Raw genomic sequence first — 12,441 nt, 5'->3', positions numbered from 1 at the left:
AAATGAAGCAGAAAAGTTAAACTAATTGTGATTTACACTTTTATATTGCAGTGTGAATGGTAAACTAATGGTGCTGTGATTTCACATTTAAATGTCTTACCTTTTTTTTTTTTTTTTTTTGAGACAAAGTTTCACTCATCACCTAGGCTGGAGTGTAGTGGCATGATCTCAGCTGACTGCAACCTCTGCCTCCCGGCTTCAAGTGATTCTCCTGCCTCAGCCTCCCGAGTAGCTGGGATTACAGGTGCCTGCCATCACGCCCAGCTAATTTTTTATATTTTCTGTAGAGACGGGGTTTTGCCATGTTGGGCAGGCTGGTCTCGAACTCCTGACCTCAGGTGATCCACTTGCCTTAACCTCCCAAAGTGCTGGGATTACAGGCGTAAACCACCATGCCCATCCAATTGTTTTACTTTCACTAAACAAATGACAGGGCTCTTTTACACTTTAATTTTAAAGTCAGGCTGTTGAGGGAGGTTTAAATGGATTTCTAGATGTGAGAGAAAGACAGTTCTACCTTTCACTGTTTTCTTCCAATAACTTAATTAACCTAGTATATTTTTATATCAAAACTTAAAAACTAAGATGGAAGCAACTCAAGCGCCCATCAATAGATGAATGAATAAACAAAGTATAGTGTATACATACAATGGAATATTATTCAGCCTTAAAAAGGAAATTCTGACACATGTTACAACATGGACGAACCTAGAAGACATTATACCCAGTCACATATGGACAAATACTGTATGATTCCACCTACATGAAGCATTTCGTCAAATTCATAGAAAAATGAATGGTAGTTGACAGGGGACTGGTAGAGAGAGCAATGGGGAACAATTGTTTAATGGATACAGAGTTTCAATTGGGGAACCCAAAAACGTTCTGGAGATGGATGGTGATGATGGCTGCACAATGACGTGAATGCACTTAATGCCACAGAAATGCACTCTTAAAAATGATGAAAATGGTCAATTTTATGCTATGTATATTTTACCATAATTTAAAAAAGCAATATATCTTAACATATTAGCAGAATAAATAAGAAAATCCATATAATTCCCCAACAGATGAAGAAATGCTTTGACAAAATTCAACATTCTCACAATTAATTAAAAACTGGTAAGCAGGCCGGGTAGGGTGGCCCACGCCTGTAATCCTAGCACTTTGGGAAGCCGGGATGGGTGGGCTGCCTGAGCTCAGGAGTTCAAGACCAGCCTGGGCAACATGGTGAAACCCCATCTCTACTAAAATATAAAAAATCAGCCGGGCATGGTAGCAGAGGCCTGTAATCCCAGCTACTCAGGAGGTTGAGAGAGACAAGAATTGTTTGAACTCAGGAGACGGAAGTCGCAGTTAGCCGAGATCATGCCACTGCACTTCAGTCTGGGCAACAAAGTGAAACTCTCTCTCAAAACAAATAAAATTGGTAAGCAATCCAAATAGATTGTAAAATCTGATGTACCCAAACCATGGCTCTTACGAGAGCCTCCTAACTGCTTCACTAGCCTAAGCTCAACGCTCTTTTTTTTTTTTTTTTGAGACGGAGTCTCGCTCTGTTGCCCAGGCTGCAGTGCAGTGGCCAGATCTCAGCTCACTGCAAGCTCCGCCTCCCGGGTTTACGCCATTCTCCTGCCTCAGCCTCCCGAGTAGCTGGGACTACAGGCACCCGCCACCTCGCCCAGCTAGTTTTTTGTATTTTTTAGTAGAGATGGGGTTTCACCGGGTTAGCCAGGATGGTCTTGATCTCCTGACCTCGTGATCCGCCTGTCTCGGCCTCCCAAAGTGCCGGGATTACAGGCTTGAGCCACCGCACCCAGCCTCAATGCTCTTCTTAAAACACAAATCTGATCGTGTCACTTTCATACCCTTAGCTCCCGCTGCCTACATGAAGCATAAGGCAGTACACGGCTGCAGCAGAAGTTCTGTGTCCTGCACACAAACCCATCCAGCAGCTGTCTCCCACTTATCATTCCTTTAGTTCCAACTCTGACTTTGCTGGTCATCATACCACACTTCACCCATACCGAACCAGTTTCAGTAATATTTAACATCTCTCTGCCTTACTTCTCAGGAGCTTTCAACCTTTTCAAATTCCTCAACTACGTGGTAAAAATCTCCTCTTTTTAGACCTAAATCATACATCTCCTCTTTTCTGAAACTATTCTAAAGTTCTCCACACTTGGAGAGCAGGGATTAGTTATTCCCTCTTTAAAGCCTTCAATGTTCTCTGTAAGTATCTATCATAGCACGTACAATATTTTAACGCCTTTAGGATTTTAAATGTCAATTAGCTTACTGTCTTAAACCTGCGTTAAGAACAGTAATAATATTATGATGTCTATGCATTGTGGATAGAGTATTAAAATAAATGTTTGCTAATTGAGTAAATACACTAGAATAATAGTTCTCAAATAGGCTTTGTAAAATATCTGCCTTATCAATTATTCAAGAAAAATGGGTTCTATGGCCAATTAAATGTGAAAAATGCTACATCTGATAATCTCTTAGTGATTCACAATGCACACTGGAGTATAAAAGATATTGAGATGTAGAAAGAAACCTGTCTTCTTAAATTTATCTCATCCCAAACTTTTAAACTTGGAAGTCATTTATAACTCCTATTAACATCCTACAGAACTAATATTTTCAGTAATATGGCATCAGAAACACTAAATTAGCCGATAAAATAATTCTAGCATGGCTTAGATATCTGTCTCATAATTAATGAGTTATGGAAAGTTCTGCAGTTCAAGCTTTGTATCATCCTATTAAACATAATGTATATAAGAAATATTACAACAACATAAATATTATCTGCTACAATTCTTTGTTTAGCTGCTGTTGGTAGTACCCAGCCACCATCAAATGGAACAAAATCTTGGCAACCAAGGCTGAAATCCCACTCACCAAGTAAGCACTGCTGGATTCCTCTGCCAAATCTCAACGCAAGGAAACAAGACCCTGCCATAAGATGTCAATGTAATGGGTAGTGGTTGGTTACTTCATAGAAGGAAATGGATCTCTGATACTGAATTAACCAGAGTCTTGGGCTGCATGTGGACACTCAAAGCAACTCATCTACCACCCTATTTATCAAAAAAGACAGGGCTGAGTCACATGACTGTATAACTCAATGAGAGAACAAATATGCTCTGCCTCAACACAGTTTTAGCTATTGTAATTAGGATATTTCTACAGAAAGTCTTCTTTGCCCAATTCAGAGGGTTTTGTGGTTAAAATAGGACACAAAAATCCTGCCACCTGGGAAGTCCTACTGAATAACTCACATTTACATATTGGTGGTGGCACACCTGGTTGTCTTTTTAGTCTTTCTTTCAGCGAGTGAAAGAAATTAAATGCAAGCTGACTTATACATCACTGGTTCATTCAAAGAAACTAATAATTTACTTTTCCAAAGAATTTAGAATTCCAAATTGCTGAGTTTTCATTTTCTAAGAATTCCTTTTCTGATTTGCTGTTTCATACATAAACAATTCATATATCTTTTACTGAATGTAAATGAGGCTTGTGAATACTCTGAAATAATTAAGAGAATGAGGGATTTCTGCTCATATGAAGTAAACAAACCTGTAAACCATTTCAGAAAAAATAATGAGGACATAGAAAGAAAAATCATAAAAACTATAGGAAAATTTCTACCATCTGTTCTCTTATCTACAGCAAAAAATACTGAAATTTACCATGTTCAATATTTCCCCTTGTCAAGGGGGTTGAGAAATAGGTATATGAGGAAAATGAGAAACTTACCTAGGCTAGAATTGCCTTTTGCTATATTAATAGTCCTTTCAAAAGATTCTTTAGATACATTTTGAAGCATGACACACTCAGCATTAGAGGCCAGGGAGCTCTGTTCAAGCAGGTACTCAGAGCCCTGTAAGAAAGAAAAAACAAGTCACAAGTCACATGGAAAGGGAAACTAGACTTTGGAGTGTGATTTCAACATCACGCATGTTCTCTAATTGATTGTGCTTTATTCTGCAAGAACCTGCAACCAAAACAAGTTCATAGGTTGCTTTCTGAAAATCTTAGTGCCAAGAAGCACTCATTTCAAATGAAGAGAATGGCCAGAATAACCCTTCAATATTCCCTACCTCATCATAAAACACAAACCATATCTTTAAAATATTACCTTTCCAGCTGAATCGGGTAGCACAGAAGGAAGTTCTGCACTTGATATAACTTCACTTGGTAAATGAGATTCAGTCCACACTATTGTGTTTTCACATTCATATTGCTGTTCAATAGCATTTGCAGGTGTGTAGTCATTTATAGTAAAGCCAGAAGCAGACCCCATACTTATGTCTACCAAAGGTGTATTCTCATCCTGTCTTTGCAGGAGATTCTGGGTATATAGTTCCTCCAAAGACATATGCAGATCAAGTAGTGGATCACGAGAATTTTCAATAACATCCTGGTAGTTAAAAAACAAAACAAAAAAAAAATGAAACATGTGACCAGAATTACATCACTTCTTAATGAACAACTATTTAGTAAAATGTAAAACATAACAATTATTTATTACTCAGAAAGCATTAACAAACACAATTCTTCCCTTAGCAGGTTTTCTGCATATCTTTATTTTCATAAATGCTTTTAAATACATTTCCTGCAAGTCATACGTCTCATGTTCTACTGAGTTATACTTGTACAAGATACTAAACATAAGATCATTTAGATATAATACTATGTTATATTTACAAATAAAATTATTCAGTTTAAGTTACATAGAAGAGCAAGTAGCATACTCCCAAATCTCACTTAAAGTGTAGTTTGTTTCCCATCAGTCTGAAGTTCCTATTTATTATGAGATCAAGAACATAAAAAGTATGACATTAACTGATTTGGACTCACAAGAGCCTCCCAGAGAAAATTATTTTGATAGGCATTTATAAGTATTTATGGAGAAGAATAGACAGCCTTACAATTCAAATTATCATAGGAAAAATTTGCATAAATATCCTGTAAGATATAACAGAAGGAATAGTAAAATGGATTGTCATAAAATGTAGGCTCTAAATCCAGGCTCTGTTATTAACAATTTGTATATCACAGAACCTCTCTTGGCTTTATATTAGATAATTTCTACAATCCTCTGAAACTCTAAAATTTTATAGTTCTATATAAATGTGTGTATCTACTTACAACAGATATATTGTTTCACTTACGTGCTCTGGGAAAGCAGTCGCTTCATAAACTGCTGTTGAATAAACATATCAGTTTTCCCTTCAATTCTTTCATTGATAATTTTGATGTATAAAAGTAGCATATGAACATTGCATAAAGGATTCAAGATACAGACATATATTGTGTATGCATATAGAATACAATACAAAGAGTCTTTGCTATGGCTTCTACTTTCATTCCCTTCCCCAATAAAAATGGCTGGCATCAGTTAGGTGTTTATCCATCAAATTTTTAATGTATTTGCATAATATATACATATAAGTACACATGCACACACTCACACATACAAGCAGATATACATATATATTTTTTAAAACACAGCCATACAATAAATAGCTTTTTTTTTTGCAGTATCTTTTCATCTTGATGTGAGAAATTTCCATGCCAATTTAAAAACAAGTCAACTTCAATCTTCTTATGGCTGTAAGTTATTCCTAAGTATGAAAGACAGTGGTGTGTAGACTCTGAAGCCAGGATGCCTTAGTTCAATTCCTGGCTCAACACTAATTAAATGCTAGAGCTTTGACAAGTTACTAAACACTATGCCTTGACTCTCTCATCTACTAATTGGGGAAATCAATAGAAACTAATACAGGACTGCTGGGAGGACAGAGAGTATTAATCTCCACAAAGTACTAAAAACAGGCCTGACTTAACAGAAAATGTGCAATAATTTTTAGCTACTGCTGTTATTTATACTCTACATCTTTGTCCATATGTGTGAAGATATATTCACTATGAATCACTAGAACTGCAATGGCTGGTCAAATGATATGCACACTTAAAATGCTGGTATGTGTTTTTAGTAGAGACGGGGTTCCACCGTGATGGTCTCTATCTCCTCACTCGTGATCTGCCTGCCTCGGCCTCCCAAAACATTGGGATTACAGGCATGAGCCACTAAAAATACAAAAAAATTAGCCAGGTGTGGTGGCTGGTGTCTGTACTACCAGCTACTCAGGAGGCTGAGGCAGGAGAATGGCGTGAATCCAGGAGGTGGAGCTTGCAGTGAGCCCAGATTGCACCACTGCACTCCAGCCTGGGTGACAGAGCGAGACTACATCTCTAAAAAAAAAAAAAAAAAAAAAAAGTTGATATGTACTGCTAACTTGTACTCCGGTTTTCTCTCACAAAAGGGAAATATGGGAATACCTGCTAATGAATCTTGCCAGCCCTAGATCAGTTTGGCAATCTGATTTGTAAGAAATATATTCATTAGTGTTTTATTATGTGTGCTCCTGACAATTACCAAAGATAAGTCATTTGTATTTCTTAACAATCTCTTCATATTCTTTATCCAATTTTTCTCACAGTTTAAATTATATACAGAAGCAAATACCTCATAATTTCAAATTTCACTTAAAATGCAATTCAGTTCTAATCACTTTGAAGTTCCTATTTATGAAGAGATCAAGAGCATAAAAACTACGTTATTAATTGATCTGGATTCACAGGAGCTTCCAAGAGAAAACTATCTTAATAGGCATTTACAGGTATGTATGGTGAAGAACAGACATTCTTCTTGTCATTGGAATAGTCTGAGTATAAAGTCTTTGTGATATACACTGCAAATATTCTTCCAGTCTGTCACTTGTCTTTTAGTTTGTATAGGTAATATTTTGTCATGCAGAAGTTAAATTATCTCTGCAACCAAATTTGTCATTTTTTATGCTTCTGGGTTTTATATATTACTTAATAAGTCCTTTCACACAAAGTAAATGAAATGCTTTCTAGTATTTTTCTTCTTTTATAAATGCTTTGTTTTACATTTTAACCATCTAGATTTATTTCAGGGTATGGTGTGAGATATGGGCCTGTCATTTTTTTTTAAATGGGTAATTAATTGCTCCAACACAATTTATTACACTCCCCTTCTTGAATGCAACTTACTATCTCTCTAGAATTATCATATATTCCTAGTACAAAGAATTGAGGCAAGTGGAAATATTATATAAGCAATCAACATCTGTAGTATCTTCAGAAACAAATGATAGGAAGGTATTATCCTCCACACTCCCAGGATCTAAACAATAACCTATTGGCTCCCTCACCCAACTTTGATAATTTTATTCTTAGGAAAAACAATAATGTACTTACTACAGAATTGGTTAGCTTCTATATCACTAAATTAATTATAATAATTAGTAAATCATCTCCCCCATGCCTCAAAGATAGCAACCAAAATTGCTTTTCATTAGAAAAAGAGGTCAAGTTGCCCTTGTTAGCTGGGATGTACTGTAAATGGTACAACAGTCCCATGCATAATTCATGAAGGAGTTAACACAGACAAGTAGAAAAGAAAGAGCTAATCAACACAGTAGACAACATACATCCACTTCAGAAACGTTTCTGGTTGCTCAACAACCAACTCAGTTTTATTTTTAAAAGTCTTATGGATCTAAAAGAAAAACAGTTCTTCCCTCATAAGAGGTACAAAAATAACCACAATTTCCCAGTGCAACTTGATATCTAAAGTGAAGTATTTCAAAAGTCTATATTAATATGTGACTTTGCTTGATATATTCTTGTCCTCATTACAAAATTAGAAAAAGGTTAAATTAAAATGTCAAATGTACTTTTTTAAAGTTCTATTTCTTAAGTGCAATGCATAAATTAAAGTTAGACTTGTGCATATTATTTACCCAGATAATATATTTACAAAAACTAACTAAATACACGAGCATTCAATAGGCATAACCTGCTTTTCTTCAATAAGCAGTCTACCAGAGAATTCTTATTATACTTTTAAAAAATATATTGCAACCACAGCTGCTCCAACTGTATTTCTCCAACTCTTTCTGAGACAAAGTACACTTCCTTTATTGTTTTGACACTGATCCTACTAAGGAAAAAGGCAACATCCTTTAAACCTTTGAGAGTCTGCAATTTTGTCACTAAGACTCTCACAGTCACTCTCATCATTTTGATTAGAGTGATTTAGTTTTTTATTCTAACCCCATCTGCAAAAAGAACAATTAAGAAATAGTATCAACATTCTAAACATGGATGTGAAGGCAATAATATTTTATGCCAGACAATGACACTAAGAATTTGTAAGAATGTTCAGACTACTAAAAAAAATCATTAAATCTGTTAGTCGAGCTGACGTACAAAGTGCAAAAGGGTTCCTATCTTGATAAACATCAAGTTCAATCTGCCTTAGAATAAAAAAGTATTTCCTAGCAGAACTGACATTTAAGAATGAAGGATGGACACCATGTTGGTAATAATATTGTCACTGGACAGAGTGAGAGTATGGATGTACACAGGAGGGTAGGGCGTAGAGGTGTGAATAAGGAGTAGAAGGGGAAACTTCAATAGATATTAAATCTTTATCCGTTGTATTTTTAAAGCAAAATAGGAAAAAAAAAACAACAAACAAGTATGTTCTAAAAACCATGTTAAGATTTTAAACAAAAATTTGCAAATTTATAAAACAATTATTTCTGCATTTTGTCATATCTTCGGTAACAAGGGAAAAAGAGTAAAATGATTACCCAAAGAAATAAAACTTAAAATAATAAGAAAGGAAAAACATGGCTAGAGCCACGTTGCTTTTAAAATCCATACTTCAATGACCTGCCTCTATTAAGCCAAATGCCAGAGAGGCAGGTATATTTTTCAGGTTCTTGAGTAATGGCTATTTCCCATAAATCTTTACATGGTAACTAATCAAATTAAACAAACACATACTCTTTTAAAAAAAGTATAGCAAAATGGACCCCCCAATTAGATAATTTTCTGAGGAAGAGCCCCAACGTATGGCTGCAGCCCTTTAGTGTTTAGGCTGCCCTGAAGAGCGAGGCCTCCCTCTATGAAGAATTTGTGCTGTAGGTGATTAGCACTGATCACTTCTGGTAGTATACGTGACGAAGGCCAAAAGACCATTCATCAAGGGGAAGAGACAGGTAAAATTACTTGTTCATTTCCAGTTGCCATTTAAGGTTCCAAGGTTATCACATATTTAGCAAAGTCAAAAATCCAAGGAACCGCTGAGATCCTCACACTCTATTTTATCCTTTCAAATCAGGATAGAGGCATCTTTGTTTTTCTTAAAAATCATATACTATATGGTATTACTTTATTAAAAAGGCTTTAAGTAAGCTCACTTTTAAGAAAAATAGTCAATTGTAAATTCCATAACAAATCACTATTGGGTCTTTTTAATATAAATTTATTGCAAAGAAACAGGAAGGACACATTATATACTTATTTTATTTACATAAAAATTTTTAGTAAAAGTCTAGGTATTAGAAAGTTGTCACCAAAAATATAAAATGTTGCAGAGATTTTACCATGATGCAGGAACATTCTAAGAAAACTAAGAGCACACAGGAGTTTCACAATGTGTTTTAAAACACCCTCATTAATGTCTTCTTTGTTGTTTTGTAGTTTAAGTATTTCAGTTGATAAACCAGCTTGCCAAAATTTGCTTCAACAAAAGAGTAAACTGCTTGGGGGAAAAAAAATAAATAAATAAAAAAGGAGGCAAACAGACTTCAGTAAGCCAATATGTTGTGCTGCATACAGCCAGCATTTGCCCTGTAAAATATATGCTTCTCAGTATGCAGATTGTGTAATCCCTTTAAGTAACAATTACTAAGTTAAACAATGCAATCTGTCCACTGGCAAGAAGACGTGTGCTATGCTGTGGATTAGGAGATTCCATCAGGAGATGAACTCAGCTTCCAGCCCTGAGGCCAGTAAAGACTGAACACATTCCAGAATACATTCCAGACAGGACACAGCCAGACAGACAGTCTCAGGTGTGGTGAGACAGGAGCATCTGCTCCACTCAAGATTATACCTTGCAAACCAATTCAAGGAGATTGCCCAGCATTATTTGCAAGGATAACAGGTGCACCTTGAACATAAAAGAAAATGCTTTGAAAATATTCTGGCCAAAAAACCTGTTAATCAGGAAAAGAGGAAAACAGTGCTAGACCTATGGAAATTCTACTTTCCAACTTATTCATAAATATCCTTCCCACTGAATTCAATTTATGCAGAAAATACATATTTCATATATTAAAAAACATTGTCCAGTCTTTTCAACTTAATTTTAAATGTATGTTTATGGTATATTTCCGACATAGAAAAATAAAGAAAATATATTCATATATGAACTCTTTGCCAAGATTTAACATATATAAACATTCTGCCATATTTTCATCAATCTCTCTTTCTTCATAATATGCTATAATGTATTAGACATATATCTAAATTCCCATGCTTCCTTTTTTCTCCAAGGATAACTTCTTTTTTGAAGTTGAGAAGTATCCTGCCAACACATTTTTAGATTTTACTACACATATGTACACAGATATTCATAAAAAATATATGTTGAATTGCTTTGCATAACAATTTCCAAAAAAAAACTGCAAAAAATCAAAAGAAAAATGAGCAACCCAATACAAAATGGCCATAAGATATGAAGAGATCTTTGATTAAAAGTGAAAAACAAATGGCCAATATTATGAAAAAATATTCATTCTCATTAGTAATCAGGAAATCCACATTAAAATGGCAAGATACCATTTCATACCCAAAATATTGGAAACATTTTAGTAATATTGGAAAGTATTACTTATTGAACATCATGGAGTATGTCACCAATAAAATTAATACAGTTGGGGCATTTATGCCAATAATCTATTTCTAAAATATGAACGGCACAGATATGTCAAATAGTGACTAAATTCTCCATTCATATCCAGTGACATAATTTATCATTCACTGTGATTTTTTTATGTACAGTATTATTTGGCATCATTTTGTATAAAAACATATGATAGCATTAAGTTTAACTTAGCTAGTAAATGTTAAATTAATGCAAGAAATATTTTACTATTCAACTCTGCATAGAAGTCAGTTTTAAAACCATTAAGAAAATAAAGTTATTCTTGTAATTTTTCCAAAGTAGACACTGCTAAAAACACAACTTGAGAAATATATGATGTTAAATTTTTCTTTCTGACATGCAAACCCTAAACAAAGCTTTGAGCCTCTGCGTCTATCATTCTCAGACACTAAATTTAAATAGTTTCTAGTAATCTGAAAGCTACCCGACCAACATTAGCTAAATGAAATTGTACTTTAATCCAATAATGAGTCCATGACTGGAGAAACATAATGTCTCCAATATGTTATTCCCACAACTCCCCATAAGGACTGACCTCTGGAAAATCATACACAAGACTTTCCTATAAAAGAAAAATGGGTATTTCCTTTGTACCTTAGGAGGAGACGATGGAAGGGAAGAACCATAGTTCAGGCCATCACCACAAGAACTGCCATGAAGAGATAAAATAGAGGTTTGGGTAGAGTAGATGCTGTCATTATCAGGAGAGTATTGAGACTCAAATGTGGATTCATCTACTAAGTCAGCATCATTTGTGTCCATCTAGAAATAAAACAATAATATTAGTTGGGAATTCTGTTCTATTACATATATGACAAACTCCACTTGAGACTAAACGACAAACTGGTATCATTCTTTTATCTATTATATTTTCTATACGCCCTCTTCACCCTCATCAGAGACTGCTAATGCAGCAGAACAAGGATAAATAGCCCACCTACAGTAGAAAGTGCTGGCATACAAAGTTATTTTATTTCATCAATAAAAGGGCTAAAGGCAACAATTAACAAAGGGCCTGGATCAAGTCTAAGTTTAAACAGTTCCATAGTTAAGTAAAATATTTACTTTCTTCCAGTTCCCACGCCCAACTCTTATAATTTTATAATAAAATTATGTCATAATTTTTCCTAGTCAACTAAAATAAACTTACTCAACGAGGCAGCTAAGCAATTATATATTTGTAAGCCACACTAAAACTATGTATTTTGTTTAAATTATCTTGAACTAGATTTTAAAACCATTCAAGTTGCAGAAACCAAAAAGAAAATCTGTGATTTCATGCTAAAATTATACTAACAAACAAGGGGCCTAATTATGATCTGGTTATGGTGAAGCTTTAAGTTATAAACTTGTTAGAAAACTCATAAAGAGTGAGATAGAGAATTTCACTACATATTCTCTAATAATCCTACTGCTGTCTTCTGTCACAGAGTCAAGATTAATATTTAAATCAAGATGAGCTTGAAGTTCTTTTTGCAATTCACTCAAAGTCATACCTCAGAATAGGCAGAACTGACATATATACTACCTTTCTCTGATATTACCAGCATTTTCTGTCTATCTTGGCAAAATTCCATATGTTCTATTTTTTT

General features: G+C 34.8%; 1 protein-coding gene across 3 annotated transcripts in view; it reads right to left on the bottom strand.

The window, feature by feature from the left end:
* Positions 1-12,441, bottom strand: part of MPDZ (multiple PDZ domain protein) — a 145,080-nt gene that overhangs the window by 67,087 nt on the left and 65,552 nt on the right. For all 3 annotated transcript variants that reach the window (XM_011930404.1, XM_011930405.1, XM_011930406.1), the window contains exons 18-20: positions 11,444-11,611; positions 4,154-4,435; positions 3,772-3,895 (exon numbers count right to left, since the gene is read on the bottom strand). In XM_011930404.1, the coding sequence (XP_011785794.1) occupies positions 3,772-3,895; positions 4,154-4,435; positions 11,444-11,611 (574 nt within the window). The remainder of the gene's footprint in view (positions 1-3,771; positions 3,896-4,153; positions 4,436-11,443; positions 11,612-12,441) is intronic.

Source organism: Colobus angolensis, unplaced genomic scaffold (assembly GCF_000951035.1).
Source record: "Colobus angolensis palliatus isolate OR3802 unplaced genomic scaffold, Cang.pa_1.0 Scaffold86, whole genome shotgun sequence".
NCBI classification, from domain to species: domain Eukaryota; kingdom Metazoa; phylum Chordata; class Mammalia; order Primates; family Cercopithecidae; genus Colobus; species Colobus angolensis.
Note: the sequence above shows the minus strand (reverse complement) of the source record. Positions and strands in the feature narration are given on the sequence as shown.